General features: G+C 49.2%; 1 protein-coding gene across 1 annotated transcript in view; it reads left to right on the top strand.

Annotated features, from left to right (window-relative positions):
* The window catches only part of ANKHD1 (ankyrin repeat and KH domain containing 1), a 1,380,661-nt gene that overhangs the window by 501,873 nt on the left and 858,401 nt on the right, over nucleotides 1-20,387 (top strand). The window contains exons 12-14 of the mRNA XM_078653327.1: nucleotides 11,518-11,645; nucleotides 11,777-11,911; nucleotides 12,317-12,419. Of these exons, the coding sequence (XP_078509453.1) occupies nucleotides 11,518-11,645; nucleotides 11,777-11,911; nucleotides 12,317-12,419 (366 nt within the window). The remainder of the gene's footprint in view (nucleotides 1-11,517; nucleotides 11,646-11,776; nucleotides 11,912-12,316; nucleotides 12,420-20,387) is intronic.

Below are 20,387 nucleotides of genomic sequence, written 5' to 3'. Positions count from 1 at the left end.
CTCCTCCAGCTTGGCACCTCAATATTGTACTTTCTCAACTTATGAAATCACCTTTTGAGCCTATCCATAAGGCGGATATCAAATTCATCACCTGGAAGGTTGCGCTTCTTCTGGCTTTGACCTCATCTCGTCGCGTGAGCGACCTTCACGCTTTTACTGTCAAACCGCCTTATCTACAGTTCAAACCTAACGCAGTGGCACTTAGTACCAATCCCTCTTTCCTACCTAAAGTACCTACGGATTTTCATTTGAATGAGCCTGTGTTCCTCAAGACTTTCTTTCCGGACCCAAAATCTCCGGCGGAGCAACGCTTACATTCTTTGGACATTAAACGATGTCTTAAATTTTACATTGCCAGAACTGCCCCCTTCCACAAGTCCGACCAACTGTTCATTGCCTACGAACAGCTGCGCAGGGGACATCCAGTTTCCAAACCGACTATTGCCCGGTGGCTTTCCTCAGCCATTGCCTTCTGCCACCAACAAGCGGGCAAACCATTGCAGTCTTCAGTGAGGGCTCATTCTACGAGGGCGATGTCTTCCTCCACCGCCTTGTTTGCTGGTGTACCACTTCATCAGATATGCCGTGCAGCGACATGGTCCAGCAGGCCCACCTTCACCAAACATTACTGTTTGGATGCCATCAATGAAGTGGATACCGCAGTGGGACAGGCAGTGCTTCGCCATCTTTTTCAGTATGGTGAGCCTCTGTTCCCTCCTCCTTAGTGTTTCCTGTGATTGCTATGATGTGTTATATGACTGTATTATTATTATTATTAGTACGGTCTTGATTTCTTCTTCGTATGCCTAGCAATCTCAGTCCTAGGAGGTTACTGCTTACTATTCTATTCAAGCATGTGAATCTATGAAAGACACCCCTAATACTGGAGAAGAACAATTGGTTCGAGGCATGTGGGCTGCTGAATTCATATCTATAGCATAGATCGCCGCCTAGTGTTGGGTCCGGATGATTGCACATTGTTGTCCTGGAAGAGTCTTGGAAGTATCACGAGATGGGTGGCTCCTCCCCTGGACTACAGTGCGCATGGGCATCGACTCCATCCCCAGATTGTTTTTTTCCGCCATTGGGTTCGGATGCATATTTGATCACTCAAGTTCGGAATCAATAGAAATTTTCTTTTTGGCCCAAAGGCCTTTCCTATCGTCGGTATTGTCTTACGATCGGTGCCCAGTTCTGTTCCAGCTCAGTTCCCGAGTCGGACATCCAGAGGAGTCGCGTGATTCTTCAGTGCTCGAGGCCCGGTCGACGAACCATCATGGAACGGAGCCCGTTCAAAAGGTGCCCCGTGTGCAACTCGAAGTATCCTCACATCGACGTCCACCCGGTGTGCAACAAGTGCCTGTCGCCGGATCACGATGAAGCCAACTGTATGGCTTGTTCTCGTTTCCGCTCCAAGAAGACAATACGACTTTGGCGCGCAGCGCGCCAGGAGGCCCAGCAGACGGCACCTGACCCGGTGAACATTTTCGATACCGAGGGAGAAGAGGCAGACGAGCAGGAAGATCAAGAGCCGCTTTCCAATCCAGCGGCGGCGATCGACTCCAACTACGACGCAGACGTAGAAATGCTCGATGCTGAAGAAATCGTCGACGAGGTAGGAGACGACGATGAGGCCTATGGGGCCACAGAAGATAGCTCAAGCGAGGAGCTATGCCCCGTTAAAACAATATGTACGGCTCAGGTCGAGGGATCACCACATGGCCTTACCCAAGATCTTGTACCGAGTTCCACAGTCTCGCCTCCGGGCCCGGCTACGGACACTTCTAAAGAGCCACAACTGGTGAAATCGAAACCGAAAGAGAAAGCTTCGGTGTCTACACAACCGAAAGTGCTAGAGGCGCCGTCGAAACAGAAAGTGCGTGTCGCCTTGGTCGGCTCCAAGTCTTCAGACCTGTCGGTGCAGACAAAGCCAAAAAAGGTTATCGACCCGGTGAAGTCGCTCAAGGGTGTCGTGCCGAAGACTGGGACACCAAAAGCACTTGTCAAGGTCGTCGACCCGAAGACTTCGGCGCCGAGGGCCATCGACACAGACAAAGGACTCGGAGCTACAAAAGTTGTCGATCCTGCGCGTCGGCCGGACAAGGCCAAAAGTACTACAACCCTCGAGTCCGCACCTGGTGGTGGCTCGAAGGCACCTGTCGAGTCGACGCAGCCGTCCGCCTCCTTCACGAAGCAGGTGTCGGAATCATTGAAACGCATTAAGGACAAAGCTTCCGCTGCCGATCCGAAGGATGCTTCCACGCCTAAGCCAGCCACCAAACCGCACAAGTCGACAGCGCCCATTCAGTTTACGCTGCCGCCGAAAGTGGTGCCGAAGACGGTCGTCGAGGCTTCCATGAAGGTGTCCACGGGGCCGAAGCCTACACCTGCGGTTGTGGGCACAAAGCATCGACAACCCCTGCTGGAGGAGCAGTCTGAACAATTCATCGACGCCGACACCGGTAAACTTTCTATTTACAAACGAAAGATCACCCCAGCACAGCCTATGGAGTCCTACACAATTCCTTTAAAGAAAAAGAAGGATTCCACGGATTCACCCGTTCTGGTAGAACTAATAGCTCCACGTGGACAGGACACTGCTCCAATCTCTCCCACTTACTCAGAGGTGGAGGCTGGGGAAAGTGACTATGATGAGTACAACTACCCTGCAGACACTGATCCTGAGGATCAACATGACACATGGGCAGATGCTGCTGACCCAGGGGATCCAGAAACTGCCCCAGACACTCAAGTGTATAATGTAAAAACATCGCCTACTGAGGACTCAGCGGCATTTAATGCGCTTATTGAAAGGGCAGCCAAAAATCATGACGTCCAGCTCCATGCTGACCCTATTGAGGTGGATTTTTGTTTGACACCTTTTCCACCTCTGAGAAGACCGTAAAGGCTGCCAATGCTAAAGGGTGTCTTAAAACATGCTGCAGACATTTTGAAAGAACCCACAAGGGCCAGGGTTATAAACCCCAGAATTGAAAAAAAGTACAAGCCGGCGCCTGGGGACCCTACCTACATCAAGGGCCAGTTGCCGTTGGACACTTTAGTTGTTTCCAATGCCTGGAAGAGGGCAAACTCACAAACTACTGGTGATGCTCCTCCCCCTGAAAAGGAATCTAAAGTGCTAGAAGCATCAGGGAAAAGGGTGGCGGCTCAAGCGGCCAATATCTGGCGCATTTCAAACACTCAGGCACTCTTGGCCAGATATGACGGGGCACATTACGATACACTTGAGACCCAGTTACAACACTTGCCAGATGAATATAAAGAGGCAGCAGAGATGCTCATACAAGAAGGGAAACTCATCTCAAATGCTTCTATTAAGTGTGCACTGGACGCAGCAGACACCGCGGCCAGGGCCATTAACACCAGTGTAATGTTGCGGCGACAGGCCTGGCTCCGAATCTCCGGGTTCAAGCCTGAGATACAAACCACCATCCTAAACCAGCCTGTAAACCCTGATCACTTATTTGGACCTGAGGTGGACACCACCCTAGAAAAAATCAAAAAGGACACCGACACTGCAAAGTCTATGGGGGCTCTCCAGTCCCAGCAGTTCTGGGGTGGTTCTTTTCGTCGCTCAAGCAATAGAGGTGTTTCCAGAGGCCAGCTGTCCCAGCAAACACAGTACAATAAGAGTGGCGCACAAACCTCGTACAACAAACAAAGTAGAGGTGGCCATCGCGGAAACAGCGCTAAAGGCAGAGGTCGTGGAAACAACGGCTCCCGATCCTCCGCCGCCAACAAACAGTGACGCCTTGTCACTGCCCCCCGACCATACAACACCGGTCGGGGGGAGACTCCAACAGTTCCTGCCAGTCTGGAAACCCATCACCACAGACAGGTGGGTCAGAAAGCTTATCCAGTACGGTTATTGTCTGGAGTTAACATCCACTCCACCCAACATACCCCCAAAACACCGTCCTATGTCCACAGAGCATTTGTACTTATTGCAGCAAGAGGTACTCGTCATGCTGCAAAAAGGGGCAATCAAGCTCGTACCAGTGGAACAAAGAGGCACAGGAGTGTACTCCCTGTACTTCTTAATCCCAAAGAAAGACGGGTCCCTCAGACCCATACTGGACCTCAGACCCCTAAACCAATACATCCTATCGGAACACTTTCATATGCTCACACTGCAGCAGGTTCTTCCGTTGCTCAATCAGGGGGATTTCCTCGCAACATTAGATCTAAAGGATGCATATTTTCACATTCCACTACATCCGTCACACAGAAAATACCTCAGATTCACCATTCAGAATCAGCATTACCAATTCAAAGTCCTCCCTTTCGGAGTAACTACAGCGCCCAGGGTGTTCACAAAGTGCCTGGCGACAGTGGCTGCGCACCTCAGGAGACAAAATGTTCATGTCTACCCTTATTTGGACGACTGACTTGTCCAAGAAAAGTCGGCCCAGCAGTGCGCTGCCAACATGTCCCACACCATTCACCTTCTTCACGATCTGGGATTCTCACTGAATTACCCAAAGTCACACCTTCAGCCCGCCCATGTACGGCAGTATCTGGGCGCGACAATAAACACTCTGGCAGCCACAGCACAGCCAAATTCAGTGCGGATCAACAGCATTCAATTGCTGATACAGAAATTCAGACCGCAACACTCGCTTCCAGCACGAGTGTTCATGCAGTTGATAGGCATGATGGCCTCCTGCATCTTCATAGTCCTGCACGCGAGACTACATATGCGTCCGCTTCAGGAGTGCTTAGCACGTCAGTGGAATCAGGCTCACGGACAGTTAAAAGACCTAGTGTTGGTGACCGGTCGTGCATACAACTCTCTGCATTGGTGGATTCCACACAACCTTTGCAAGGGCCGACCGTTCCAGGAGCCTGTGCCACAGATCATCCTAACGACAGACGCATCTCTCCAGGGTTGGGGAGCTCATGTACTCCACTACACAGTACAGGGACTATGGACAACGCAGCAAAAGAAGATGCACATCAACCACCTAGAGCTGATGGCAATCTTCATGGCAATGAAGGCATTCAAAGTACATCTGTGCAACAAGGTCATGTTGATCCGGACGGACAACATGACGGCCTTGTACTACATTCAGAAGCAGGGAGGTACACACTCTCCACAGTTGTCTCATCTGGCTCAGAGCATGTGGAAGTGGGCATTCAAAGGAACATCTTCCCCATGGCGGAACACCTCCCAGGCAAGGACAACCAGATGGTGGATCTGCTCAGCAGGTACAGCCACCAAATGCAGGAGTGGGAGCTACATCCATCAGTACTCTGCCCGTACTGCCAGCAGTGGGGTCATCCAGAGATAGACCTGTTCGCCACAAGGGAAAACGCCAAATGCCAAAGCTTTTCCGCCAGGTTCCCGCACCCACAGTCGCAAGGCAATGCGATATGGATGAACTGGTCAGGCAAATTTGCGTACGCTTTTCCCCCAGCACCTCTAATACCGCTGGTGGCTCGAAAGCTAAAGCAACACTCGATGACGCTCATCCTGGTTGCTCCAACGCGGGCACGCCAACCATGGTACACCACGTTTCTAGAACTTTCCGTGGTACCGCATCAAAGGCTGCACCTCACACCCAGACTTTTGACGCAGAGCCATCAGCCGTCAGAAAAACCACAACCCACCACCACCCGCAGCAGGCTCCTCACAGGAGATGGAGCAAGATCACCGCCGACCAGCTCACCACCTCCCTCAGCCAGAACCCACCTGCCAGCACAACGAACCCCAACGAAGCAGGCCGCAACTTCACGCAGTGGCTGACCGCCTGCGCCGACGACCTCGCACCACTGAAGGACCCTCCCAGCAGACCCTGTAGCAAGAAGGCCCCCTGGTTCACCGACGAACTCAAGGACTCCAAGAAGACCTGTCGCACCCTCGAGAAAGCCTGGCTCCGCGACCAGACCACAGACAACATGACCGCCCTCAAACACGCCACCCGCAAGCACCACCAGCTCATCCGTACCACCAAGAAGAAATCACTAAAGGAACGACTAGACAACAACGCCCACGACAGCAAGGAACTCTTCAGCATCGTCAAGGAGTTCTCCAACCCCAGCACGGGCAACAACGACATCACTCCCACACAAGATCTCTGCGACTCTCTCGCCTCGTTCTTCCACCGCAAGATTTCTGACATCCACAACAGCTTCGGTGCACCGCCCTCGCACCCAACCACCGAACCAACGTACCCCACCGCCACCCTCCGCACCTGGACCACGGTAACCACCGAAGACACAGCCCGCACGATGAACACCATCCACTCCGGATCCCCCACTGACCCCTGCCCCCACCACGTCTTCAACAAGGTCGACTCCACCATCGCACCCCAACTCCGGGACGTCATCAACATCTCCTTCAACACCGCCACCTTCCCGTAGACCTGGAAGCACGCCGAGCTCAGCGCCCTACTGAAGAAACCAACAGCAGACCCCACCGACCTCAAGAACTTCCGCCCCATCTCGATCCTCCCTTTTCCTGCCAAAGTCATCGAGAAGATCGTCAACAGACAGCTTGCTGCCTTCCTCGAGACGAACGGATCCCTCGACCCCTCGCAGTCCGGTTTCAGAGCCAACCACAGCACTGAGACCGCCCTCATCGCAGCCACCGACGACATCCGAGCCCTGCTCGACAACGGGTAAACAGCGGCACTCATCCTCCTGGACCTCTCTGCAGCGTTCGACACTGTCTGCCACCGCACCCTAGTCCAACGCCTCAGCAATACTGGAATCCAAGAGAAGGCACTGGAGTGGATCATCTCGTTCCTCGCCGGAAGAACACAGAGTCCGCCTCCCCCCGTTTTGATCCGAGGCCACCGAAGTCATCTGCGGCGTCCCGCAAGGATCATCACTCAGCCCCACCCTCTTCAACGTCTACATGAGACCTCTTGCTGCCATCGCACGCCAACACAACCTCAACATCATCTCCTACGCCGATGACACCCAGCTGATCCTCTCCCTCACCAGAGACCCAGACACCGCCAGAACCAGCCTACACGAAGGGATGAAAGACGTCGCCGAGTGGATGAAGAACAGCCGCCTGAAACTGAACTCAGACAAGACGGAAGTCCTCATCCTAGGACCATCACCCTTCGCTGGGTTCGACTCCTGGTGGCCCCCAGCCCTGGGCACTGCTCCCAAGCCAACAGACCACGCACGCAACCTAGGCTTCATCCTGGACTGCTCCCTCTCGATGACCAGACAAGTCAACGCCGTCTCCTCGTCATGCTTCCACACCCTTTGCATGCTTCGCAAGATCTTCCGATGGATCCCAACCGAAACCAGGAAGACGGTCACCCAGGCCCTCGTCACCAGCCGACTGGACTACGGAAACACCCTCTACGCCGGAACCACAGCCAAACTACAGAAAAGACTCCCAACGCATCCAGAACGCCTCCGCCCGACTCATACTGGACGTCCCCCGACGCAGCCACATCTCCGGCCACCTGAGGGACCTGCACTGGCTCCCCGTCAACAAGAGGATAACGTTCAGACTCCTCACCCACGCACACAAGTCTCTCCACGACCTTGGCCCCAAGTACCTCAACGACCGCCTGACCTTCTACACGCCCGCCCGCCAGCTACGGTCCAGCAGCCTTGCCCTCGCCGCCGTACCACGCATCCGAAGAGCCACCGTCGGAGGCAGATCCTTTTCCTACCTGGCGGCCAAGACATGGAACTCCCTCCCCATCCATCTTCGGCTGACCCAGGACCACCTCACCTTCAGGAGACAACTCAAGACCTGGCTGTTCGAGCAGTAGCATACCCCTCCCCCCAAGCGCCTTGAGACCCTTCCGGGTGAGTAGCGCGCTATACAAGTGCTTTGATTGATTGATTGATTGATGGCGACATTCAGCACCCAGATCCGCAACAGCTCAACCTGGCGATCTGGCTCCTGAGGTCTTAGAGTTTGGCTACCTCAACTTGCCTCCAGACTGCATGGAGATCATACGGGAGGCAAGAAAGCCCACCACCAGAGCATGCTATGCGGCAAAATGGAAGCGGTTTGTCATTTCTTGCGTAGACCACAACATAGACCCGCTTGACGCGTCTACGCACAACATCATTTGTTATCTGTTACATCTTTACAAATGCAATCTAGCATATGCTTCCATTCGAATACATTTATCCGCCATAGCGGCTTATCTCCAAAACAGGCAGCATCTCTCCCTTTTCAGAGTGCCTGCCATTAAAGCCTTTCTGGAGGGACTCAAACGAGTCATTCCTCCCAGGACCCCACCAGCTCCTGAATGGAATCTTAATGTAGTCCTCGCCCGACTAATGGGTCCACCTTTTGAGCCTCTACATTCATGCGAGATCCAGTTCCTAACATGGAAAGTGGCTTTCCTAATAGCGATTACGTCACTGCGACGTGTTAGTGAACTCCAGGCACTAACTATCCAGGAGCCATTCATACAAATTCACTCCAACCGGGTGGTGCTGCGCACTAACCCTAAATTTCTTCCAAAGGTGGTTTCACAGTTCCATATCAATCAGACTATTGAACTGCCTGTGTTCTTCCAAAATCCTGAGACAGTGGCAGAAAGAATGCTCCACACTCTTGATGTCAAAAGAGCTTTAATGTATTACATTGATAGAACCAAAGATTTTAGGAAGACGAAACAACTCTGTTACCTTTTCCGAGCAACACAAAGGCAACCCCATTTCCAAAGCAGGTATAGCCAGGTGGATCGTTAAGTGTATTCAATTCAATTCAAAGATGCTTTATTCGGTTTGTAAAAAAGTACAACCATATAGCAACAGACAAGATAAGCATCAATAAAGTTACAGTTCAAGAGCAAGCTTCAATTAAAATCTAATCAGAATACCAAGATAAAACACGAAATCCCAGTACAAATAGTTCTGTATAAAATATACATTAGCGACATGTATAAAGCTTAATCACTATCTCATTCTAAAGGTGCATTTGACTATAATAGTAACCATTTATACGGCCTTTGAATATGTGCAAATATGCAAATAAAGTGCCAGGTATTATTACCGTAACAGTAAATGTGCAAATTGGCAAATCAAAAGCAAGGTTCAGTGGCAACCTTCCTAAAGTGCAATATGCAATTTAGCAGCTCTTAATCCAACTATATACAGTGAAGACAGAGTGCAGATGTTATTCCATTGTAGCGGAACATTATATACAGTAGCAGCAATTTTATCCAACATATATGTGCAAATTTAGCATGACAAAGTGCATAGTGTATTCAAATTTGCTATCATAAAGCAAAGCACACTTTAACAATCCCCCCAAGGGCGCACTCCACCCGCAAGTTGGGGGCCTCCATGGCTTTCCTTGGAAATATCCCTTTAGAAGACATTTGTAGAGCAGCCACATGGTCTACACCACACACATTTACAAAACACTACTGTGTAGATGCGCACTCCAAACAGCAGGCAGCTGTAGGGCAGGCTGTTCTAAAAACACTTTTTCAAACTGCTGCAGCTGGCACAGGCGGCCGCCGCTAATGGAGGGACTGCTATATATTCTATGCTATAGATATGAATTCAGCAGCCCACATTCCTTGAACCGAATATGCTACTTACCAGTATGCATCTGTTCTTGGCATGTAGGGCTGCTGACATTCATATCGCCCGCCCTCCTCCCCGGCGCCTGTAGCGGCTGCAGCACTTACACTTACTCTTAGCATGGTCATCACTCACGGTGTTACACTCCATCTTTGCCACAATGGCTAAAAACAATCTGGGGATGGAGTCGATGCCCATGCGCACTGTAGTCCAGGGGAGGAGCCACCTATCTCGTGATACTTCCAAGACTCTTCCAGGACAACAATGTGCAATCATCCGGTCCCAACACTAGGCGGCGATCTATGCTATAGATATGAATGTCAGCAGCCCTACATTCCAAGAACAGATGCATACTGGTAAGTAGCATATTCGTTACTTACCTGTAAACAGGTGGTTCTCCAGTATTGGTGTCTTTCATAGATTCACATGCGGTCCACCCTCCTCCCCTCAGAGGCTCTCTTCTCCTCATACACTCTTGGTTACTTTGTGCTACGAAAATCTGAGGGCTTGAGCTTCTGAGGAGAAGGTTCTAGAGGGTGCTGGCGCCTGATTGGCTGCAGTTTAGACTAACATAATGACACTAATGTGTTACAGATAGTTTTTTCTCTTTGCCTTGCATTCCTATGTAGAAATCGTTTTTAGAGGATTTCAGTTGTATTTCCTTTCTTTTTCTTGTATTATGTTTCTATATATTTATATATATTTAGCATTTTTTTTGTTGCTATTTTATTTACCGTGGGACTCCCACTTCGACGACGGGGAATATTCAAGCATGTGAATCTATGAAAGACACCAATACTGGAGAACCACCTGTTTACAGGTAAGTAACAATTGTTCTTACCCATGGTGAACTGTGGGAATCCATAAAGTATTCTCATCATATCTGTAGAGTTGATTGCCATGCTTGTCGCCATTCTTTCAATGACATGATAAATATAATTGTTTGCTGCAGCATTCAAATCTTTGCAACAGATCCTTTTGTTCACATCTCAGTCTGTTTTATACTCCTAGGCTTTGTTCTGTGAAAAAGGGGGTGTCTATCCTGACATGCCCTTTATAGTATAGACAGCTCACTTTATCACCTCGGTCAGCGTTGTTTTTTTTATCCTCTTGAATTGCTTCCTCTACCTATCTTTCTGAAGGGCAAGGAATTTCCTTATAGATTCAGAAAATTATCATTAAACTGTTAAGAAGTATGTATAGCATTTCTAGAACTATTTTGAGGGACCTACACACATTTCTTGAAGGTTTCCTCATGTTGCCCAAGTACTCTGCAGTCAATTTCACTCTGAAAGCATTGCAGTAGTCTGCTCCAGTCAATGCATAGACGTGCCACATTCATCTAATTGGAATCAGAAAATGTTGCCCCCATACAAATATCACTATTGGAGCTGTACTATTGTGCTGTATGCCAGCAACTTCTTGACTGTGATTCAAATACGTTGTCCTTTGTAAACATTTGAATTGCCCAAAAGATTTTCAGACTGATTCACACTGGACCCAGGAGCGTGTCTCCTTCAGTCAATGTTTAGTTCTGTGTATAAGAAAAGCACAAACTGTTCACAATAGTGGGATGGGTAAGCTGCCCATATACAACTTAAAATTGCACATGGGTAAATGAACACCGGGTACGTTTTTCCTTTCTGGCTGTTGAGTGGTACACAGTTGGCTAGCTTTGCTCTCTGTGTCTATCTCATGTGAGTCTGAAGTCCTCAATAAAAAAAAACATTACTCGCAGTTTCTACTTTCTACTGTGGCCTATCATAGCTTAGTTCTAATAATGTTGATCATCATAATATCCAGTATTTAGCCCTTTAATTGGCAGTTTCACTTAAAAGGCAAGTTATTGCATGTTTGTGCAACTGAACGGCCTCATCACACCTTTAAGAAGTAATACATAATTGGCATTTAGTAGATTGGAAATGAAATGACAAACTAAGAGTTTTGATATTTTATGAAAATATTTTTATTGTCAAGGTGCGAATATGAATAGATCAACTGCGAATAATGATCACACAGTTGTGTCACTGGCATGTGCAGGAGGTCATCTTGCAGTTGTGGAGCTTCTTTTGGCACATGGTGCAGACCCTACCCACAGGCTAAAGGTAATAACCCTCTAAGTTTATTTCATATTTGTTTAGACAAATAAATTGTTTTTGTCTTAAATCTTGCTTTGAGGCATGTATGACTATAGGGTGAAAGGTTTATAGCATCTTTTTTTTCTTCCTTGCAACAGGATGGTTCCACAATGCTGATCGAGGCCGCAAAGGGTGGTCACACTAATGTTGTTTCCTATTTGCTGGATTATCCCAATAATATTCTGCCAGTTTCAGACTTATCCCAGATCACCCCGTCTTCTGATCAATCTCAGGTAGTGATAATGCATGTTTTAATTAACATCAGTGGTTTGTAATATTGCACAAGAAAGTTAGTAATTCATTTTCAACTGAAATATTTTCAGAATCTGTTTTGAATAACATTTTTCAAATTGACTTATTTGCTGTTAACAAACTTTATAATGCAGTATTTTTTGACAATTATATTGATTGCAAACCTTTCCGATATAATTGTCTTTTGTGTGTAATGCCTCTTGGAAAATCAAATAATTTGTTGACAAATGGCGCATATCTGTGAAGAACATTGACACACTTTAGCTTTATTGCCCTGTGTCAATAACCTATTTAAAGTTCTAATTAATGTCCTTTTAATTTAAAAGCTTTCATAGCATCATGTTTGAATATTAGTTTTTTTTATTTTAAACCTTTATCATTTTTAGGTTCCACGTGTTCCAATGCATGCACTTGCCATGGTTGTTCCCCCACAAGAACCCGACAAAGCTCCACAAGATGAAGCACCTTTATTTTTGGAAGTGGAAAAAGGTTAGTATGAAGTGATTAGTGCAGTCATACACATACTTTTATAAGTCCACCAAATTAATGTTCCTTTTATTCAAGCATAACCTGGTAGAACCATTTACAGTGTATTTTACAATCTAGATTTCGCATGGAATGTTGGGTCATCTCCTTAATCATTTTAAGTCATAAGTCCTTTGATGAAATGTTGAAAAATTGAAAGGCTCCCTCGAGCTGTGCCCGATTTCATGTATTAGATAAAGCTAGCTAATAGAGCACACCAGTTTGTAATAGGTGTTTTTAATATTTTACATTTGACAAAATAATTGCAAATTATTCACACCTTCATAGCCCAGACCATAACAGGCATCTTAAATCTTTTTACGAGTATTGATGAATTCATTGGTTTGATCATGACTCCTATAGATTCCGAAGCTTTACGTTCTCATGCCATATGCTTTTTAAAACTGAAATTGTGTTAGTAGGTTTGAGAAACAGACATGTACTGGGTCGGGAAAAAGTGGAAAGGAACTCTAACCTCCTTGATCTAAAAATAAGCCACACTTTTTTTGATTTTTTAAGATCTAAGTTGAGAACTTGATCAAAGCATCTGAAAATTTGCATAGCTGATGAAGCAAATTTTTAACCTTGTTGAGGGACCAGTTGTATTTAAAATTAACTAACATTTTTAGCTTGATCTAGCCCGTTCTCAGGGTAGGAATCGCTGTGTGACTGTACATATCTTTTCTCTCTCTCTACAGCAAGTTTTAGATTTTATCTCCTGCATATCCTTTTCACAAAATGATTGAGAGGAGCTTTGGCCCATCTCCCATTTCAAGTTATTTAACAGCTGTTTAATTAGTTTACCTATGTGTCTCATTCACAAAATCATTTGTAAGTATGGGAAGTAGTACTACTCATTTATGTACTCTTACATGCCTTTTTAAATCGGCCCCAAAATGGCCAACTGCCTATTAGTCAAAGTGCAATGAGGGCACAATACTTTCTCTTTGTACTAATTGTATATGGACATTCCCTAAATATTCCTATTTTATTCCCATTTTTGATACCTTTGGGTGCCAATTTAAAACAGCTTGTAAGAGTATGTAGAAGCATACCACAGGAGTACTACTTTACATACTGCAAAATGCTTTTACTTATATATATCTGAAAGAGACATGTTAGTGATAGATTCCTTACCGTAGAATATCCCCAGGCGTCAGACTCGATCCGGAAAATTTTGGGTAGCAATACCCCTGTGCGCCGGCAGGCGTCGTCCGCGGCTCTGCGTCCGTCGTCAGCGTCGTTAGCGCCGGAATGACGTCGTCTGAGTACTTATACGCCGCCCATACGCGCTGACGTCAGTTCTTCTTTTTTCCGCGCCAGCTAGCGCAGATCCGGAGAACCTCTACCCCTTAGTCATTTTTTGACTAAACTTTTTTGATCTTTTGATCATTTCTCGAGTCTTCGACTCCGACGGTGCCGGTAGGGATGCCCGGGTTTAAACCCTGCTCCAAGTGCGACCGACTGATGTCGGTTACCGACCCCCATCGCTGGTGCCTCAAGTGTTTAGGCCTCAACCACGACGACCGCACCTGCTCTGACTGCGGGGCCCTGACGTCTAAAGCTAGGCGGGAACGGTCCCGCAAGCGACTTGAGCTCCGGCAGTCGGCCCCGCGCTGCTCCAGGTCCCGGTCCCACAGGAGGTCGAGGGACCGGTCGCGGGGTCGGAGTCCTCGCAGCTCCGGGAGTGGACATCGGTCGTCAGGATCCAAGTTCTCAGGTAAGAGGCATGAGAGGTCGGAGAGACGTCAATGTTCCTCCGACCCACCCTGACGCTCGCACGTAGCGGCCGGGGGTTCGAGTGACACCACCCACACGGCTCTGGCGGAGTCACAGGTGTCGCCACTGTGAGAAGTTGGCCTGATAGATGATGCTCACTAGTTCTAGTGATCACCTTGTATCAGTCCAAACAACCCTTATGGTGATTGGTTGTAAGTCAACCTTATAGACCAGCTATCCTAATGGTAGCATGGACAAAGCAGTCTTAGGCTAAACTCTTCTGGCATGTGAAGCCAGCTGTTTTACCACAATATAACCCCTTCAATACCAGATGAAAGGACACCACACAGGTTGTTATGAAAATAAACAGTATATTTATTAATAACAACACCTCTGAACTCTTTATGAGGTCAGAGGGCTAAGCACATGACAATCTCTTAAGAAAAACACTACAAGTTGCACAAAATTACAATGGTGCCCTAGGGGCACGACAAACCATATACTAAGTAAGTGGAATGTGAAAGTCGATAAAAGGAATGGAGCTGTCCAGAGGCTGTAGGATCGATGGGACCACGCTATACTAACTTCAGGTAAGTAATAGGAGGCCCACGGAACGCGTGTGCAGAGTGTGAACTCACACGCGAGATGCGTAACAACGTCTACGGACAGTACAGTTCAAGTTAAAGGTGGGTACGGACAATCCTGACGAGATAGGACTAAAACGACTGTGGAACTGGACACTAGGACAGTTAAACTACCCTTGAGCACCGAAATGCTCTTGTTACCTCACCCACGGACTGCGGGTGCATAGGTGTCAAAGTGCGTCGGGTTCTCGCGTTGAAGTCAATGGAGCCTGAAAGAAAAGATGCTGCAGGCGACCAGGAGGAAGATGTCCGATGCAATCCAAGGGTGGATTGTTGAAGAAGGAGACCTGAAAGCAGAGGGGACAATGTTCACAGTCACTAGCCAGTGACTGGAGTGGAACCAGGAAGGAACCAGATGTCGTCGTCGTGATCAGGTGAAGAGTGGACGCTGGACTCTGCAGCCACGTGGACCAGGAGGCGTCTTCGACGACCAGGATGGAGGCACGAGCTGTCCCACGCAGGCTCTCTCTGTCGGCGGTGTCGGATCCGGGATTGGAGTCAACAGGCCTTGGCAAAGGCAACCCACGCGGTGAAGGAAAAAGACGTCTGATGCGGACTAGGAGAGTCCGGGGTGCCCCTCTTTTGGAAGGGAGCAAGGGCCAGTCTGGAGCAACCAGACCAGCAGTGAAGAAGCATGTGAACACCTATCTGTCACAACATCTAGAAGCGACGGAGGGCCTGGACTATTCTCAATCTGGGTTCAGGCCAAACCACAGCACCGAATCTGCCCTCCAAACAGTGACCAATAACATCAGAATGGCACTGGATGGGGGCAATTCCATGATTCTGGTGCTGTTGGATCTCTCCGCCGCTTTTGATACGGTGTCTCACAAAGTGCTTCTTGAGCGACTAAAAGACGTAGGTTTGGAGGGTACGGCATTGGCATGGATGGAAAGCTTTCTGTCAGGACGCTCTCAAGAGGTTAGGCTGGGCTCCCACAAATCCATCCATAGGGAGCTCAATAAGGGAGTGCCACAGGGCTCTTGTTTAAGCCCTACACTTTTCAACGTGTATGTGGCTCCCCTAGCCAACCTAGCAAGATCATTTGGGTTTACACCAGTGTCGTATGCTGACGACACCCAACTCCTCTTCCCCTTTAAAGATCTGACACCTGCGATAAAAAAATCTTTCGCAGAGGGAATGAGAGCAATATCTGCTTGGATGTCAGCAAATTGCCTCCAATGCAATATAGGAAAAACGGAGGTCATGTTGTTTGGGCAAGCAATAACGCACTGGACACCGGACTGGTGGCCCCTGGAACTAGGCCCCGTTCCTAGCCCCAAAAACACAGTGAGAAACTTAGGAGTGTTAATAGATCAAACACTTACCTACAAGGACCACGTTAACCAGGTGGCAAGCACCTGTTTTCGAGCCATCGGCATGCTAAGGAGAGTGTTTCCCTACCTGCCAGACTGCCATAGAAAAACTCTAGTGCAGGCATTAATTATCAGCAGAGTAGATTACTGCAGTGGCCTTCTTTTGGGAGCAAATGAAGGGCAGTTAAAAAAACTGCAAGTAATCCAAAATACGGCAGCTAGGATAGTCCTCAACGCCCCTCCCAGGACTCCCTCCCTTCCCCTGCTAACCAAACTTCATTGGTTACCAGTAAAGAAACGAGTGCACTTCAAGACCCTATGCACAATTCACAAGAGTGTGATAGGTAAAGGCCCTAAATATCTGGCCAACATCTTCCTACCTTATGCCCCTGGGCGCATCTTGCGCTCAGTGAACCAACAGCTTCTGCAGGTGCCCAGAATAAAAAAGGCCAGACAAGGGGGGCGAGCCCTGGCCCACCTGGGACCAAAGCTCTGGAATTCTCTGCCTCTTGAGATAAGGACTCTAACCAATCATCTGACCTTTCGTAAGATCTTGAAAACATATCTATTTCCCAGTAACTGATCTCTCTCTCTCTATATGCTCCATTGTCCTCCCTAATTAACATCTGAGAACTTATTCACTGGCAAAGCGCGGAGATACCCCTCCGGGGGTTTATTCTTGCGCTATAGAAGAATATAAAATAAATAAAAAAATAAGAAGATTCAAAGGTTTGTCGTCTAGGAGGCCACTAGCCAGCCGGCAAGTGACCAGACAACGCGTCGAGCAGCAACAAAGCAGAAGGGCCCCACGCAGATCTCGTGGATGCTGGAGGGCTTATCTTCGGTGCAGGGGCTGCTCGGGACTGGGGCTTCTCAGTTCCAAAGCACTTGGTCGAGTTTACCTCGGGGGTCGTGCTGGAAGCGAAGTGCAGGTTCGTTCAAGATGGCCGGTCCCACGTGTCTCGTCGCACCCACGGATCTCAGCTTTGCTGTAGATGTGAGTTGAGGTCGGAGAGGTCTGGGAATCCGGGTCTCGTCGGGCTCTGAAGTCTGGATCCTCGAGGGAAGACGACAAAGTGAAGCCGCTGTACGCTTGATGGTGCCTGCAGTTGCAGGGTGGACACTCCTTGCCCACAAGGGAGATTCTTCAGTCTTCTGTGGAGCAGAACGTCGAAGGCCAGAGTTTCTTCTTGTTGAATAGTTCAGGATAATCTAATTTGGAATGGGACCAGCTCCTACCTTTATTCTCCTAAAGGGGGCTGCACTACTGACTAGGTCCCTCCCCTGGGTGGGACCAGGAAGGGGGGTGGCTACACCCCCTATCCTTTGTCCGGCTTCCCGCCAGAGCTGGGGCTGGGATGCCCCAGCAACTGGTTTGAACCGGTGTATGCACAGGGCACCTTGTGTGCCCCAGGCATGTCTCATTCCTTTCAGGCCTATCCTCCCCAATACACAAAATCCTGTCTGGGTGGTGCTAGCACCTCCCAAGGCAGGAAACACTTTGTCTAAGCCATCCTCGCTGGAAGGACTCCCAGCAGCAGGAAGTCAGACTTGTGTCTGTCGTGGCAGCATCCATTTTGTGATGCTGAGGCTCGAGTTAACTTTAACCGGGGTTCACAGTTACATACATGTCGTGTCCCTCTAGAAGGGTGGAATGCTACCCCCGTCGCCAGAATTGGCGAGGGGGTAGTATTCCAAATCGTATGACACCTTACTCGACATGTTTTGATAATGTTATACCAGAGTTAGCATTTAACCGCGAGGTTGATAATGCACTTAAGAGTATATGGTATAGCGTTATCATGGAACAGCTATCATGGAACAGCTATTAGGACTTGGTTCCGCAAGCTGCAAATGGGCTCAGCTCATGCCAGAGCACCATCGCACATAATTCCAAGCACTCTGCCTTCAGGATTGATAATGCCTTCCATAGGAGTGACTGATAGGAATATATGTGTCCATTTTAGGGTTAGATATAGGAATACTATATCTACAGCAAAGGGTGCTTACACCACCTTGCCCCAGCTGTCATGCAGCCAGTTGTGTCAGATTTAGATGGCCAGCCAGGGGTGGCATAATACATGCTTCAGCCCCTGGTAGGCCCTGGGTGCACCTATGCCCTGGGTACCTAAGGTACACTGTACAGGGACTGATAAGGTGACCCAGTATCCAATTAGATATGTACCTAAGGTACATGGAATCCATTTTAACCGAGAGAGCAGGAAGCCTGGGGTCCTGAATAGCAGGATCCCAGGCCAACTAAGTCAGAAACCAGCAAAACACTAGGCAAAAAGTTGGGGGCAACCATAGTCAGATATCCACCTTCCTACAGCCACCTGCCCCACACCTTCGGGTCCCTGGGCATGATGCGACGCCAGAGGAGGTCGAGCGGTACCTCATGGCCATGAGGTCCCTCCCTTCTCAGCCAGGTTCCGTGGCGCCTCCGGGCCCAACGGCCCCGGCTGGAGGGCCTAGCGGGTCGGGTGCTTCGGCTCCGACGCAGTCGGGTGCTTCGGCCCCGGCGCCGCAGGCATCACTGGATCCACTTCCGGATCTGGGTCGTCGCCGGTCGACCTCACGACCTCACCGGCGCCGGTCCTGCGGGTGTCGCCCCCGGCGCCCACTATGGATGCCGTCCCCAATTCTCCCTTCGGTCCGGCTCTGGCGTCGGAGCGGCGCCGCTGGGCGCCGCTCCTTACGGCCTTTGGAGATTTCTATTTCCACGAACCGGCAGGGTTGCGCTCGAGAAACTCATGGCTGCAGAGAGTGACCCGGGGCTTCTATGCGTGTTCACATGCCTCTTGTAAGGGTCAGAGAGCGAGCAGGGCAGCAGATGAGGAGAAAGCAGCCTCCTGGTCACCGGAAGGCAGTTGAGGCCATTTGACTTGCCTCCTGAAGTGTAATGTCATTTTGGCAGCCAGGCGTCCCTCAACAAAGTCTGTATACGCCTGCAGGTGGAACAGATTTGTGACATGGTGCACAGCAAAGGCTGTGGATCCACTCTGCACCACTTTCTGAGGTTCTCCTCTTCCTTCTTTCTATTGCCCAGCAGGGCTCTGCTCTGGGCACTATCAAGGGGTACCTTTCTGCCCTTTCCGCCTTCTTAAGGCTACCTGATCAGCCTTCCTTGTTCAAGTCCCCAATTGTAAATAGGTTTTTGAAGGGCATCACACACATGTTCCCTCCTGTTCCTTTCGTGATGCCCCAGTGGGGCTTGAACCTTGTACTTACTTACCTAATGTGTGCTCTCTTTGAGCCGCTCCATAACTGTCCTCTCCGTCTTCTTACTCTGAAGACTGCTTTCCTGGTTGCCATCACCTCTGCCAGGAGAGTGAGCGAGCTCCAGGCTTTCTTCCACACCTCCTTTCCTCTCTGTTCATCTGGACAAGGTTGTGTTGCGGACAAGACCTTCTTTCCTGCCCAAGGTTGTCACAGCCTTCCACATCGGGCAGTCGATTACATTACCCACCTTCTTTCCGTCTCCACATCCCTTGAAAGAGGAAGAGAGGCTCCACCGTTGCCCCAAAACATGCGCTCTCTTACTATCTGGATCGCACACGCCAGTTCCGGGTGGATGACCAACTCTTTGTTGGTTACGTGGGCGCTAAGAAGGGAAAGGCGGTGCACAAGCGGACCATCTCTCGGTGGATCATCTTGTGTATCCAAGCGTGTTACTCCTTGGCTAAGAAGGAGCCCCCTGTTGGATTGCGGGCTCATTCCACTCGGGCCACGGCGACTACCACTGCCGTGGGCCGAGGAGTGCCCTTGCAGGACATTTGCCAGGCAGCTACGTGGGCCTCGCTGCTCACGTTTACAAGACACTACTGCCTGGACAGCCAAGTCCGGAGGGATGGCTTCTTTGGCCTCCAGGACTTTCTGGTGTGATTATTGGTTCGCAGACCCACCACGGGGGTTGGTATTGCTGGGGTATCTATTCTAAGGTAAGGAATCTATCACTAACGTGTCTCTTTCAGATGCACAAGTTACTACTTGTGTAATGATATATCTGTAAGAGACATTCGTTCGTGATAGATTCCTTACCGACCCACCCATCCTCCCCGTTCTGCGAACCGATATCTAGGGTTAAGGTCATCCCCTTTTAGGGCCCTAGTTTCATGGCACCAGTGTTGGTTCTATCATGGCTCTGCGTATCTGGCGCGGAAAAGCTGTGTATCAGAACTGACATCAGTGCGCATGGGCGGCGTCTAAGTACTCCGACGTCATTCCGGCGCTAACGACGCCGACGACGGCCG

The sequence above is a fragment of the Lissotriton helveticus genome, chromosome 7 (genome assembly GCF_964261635.1).
Source record: "Lissotriton helveticus chromosome 7, aLisHel1.1, whole genome shotgun sequence".
In the NCBI taxonomy this organism is placed as follows: domain Eukaryota; kingdom Metazoa; phylum Chordata; class Amphibia; order Caudata; family Salamandridae; genus Lissotriton; species Lissotriton helveticus.
This window is presented reverse-complemented; position numbering and strand designations above follow the sequence as displayed.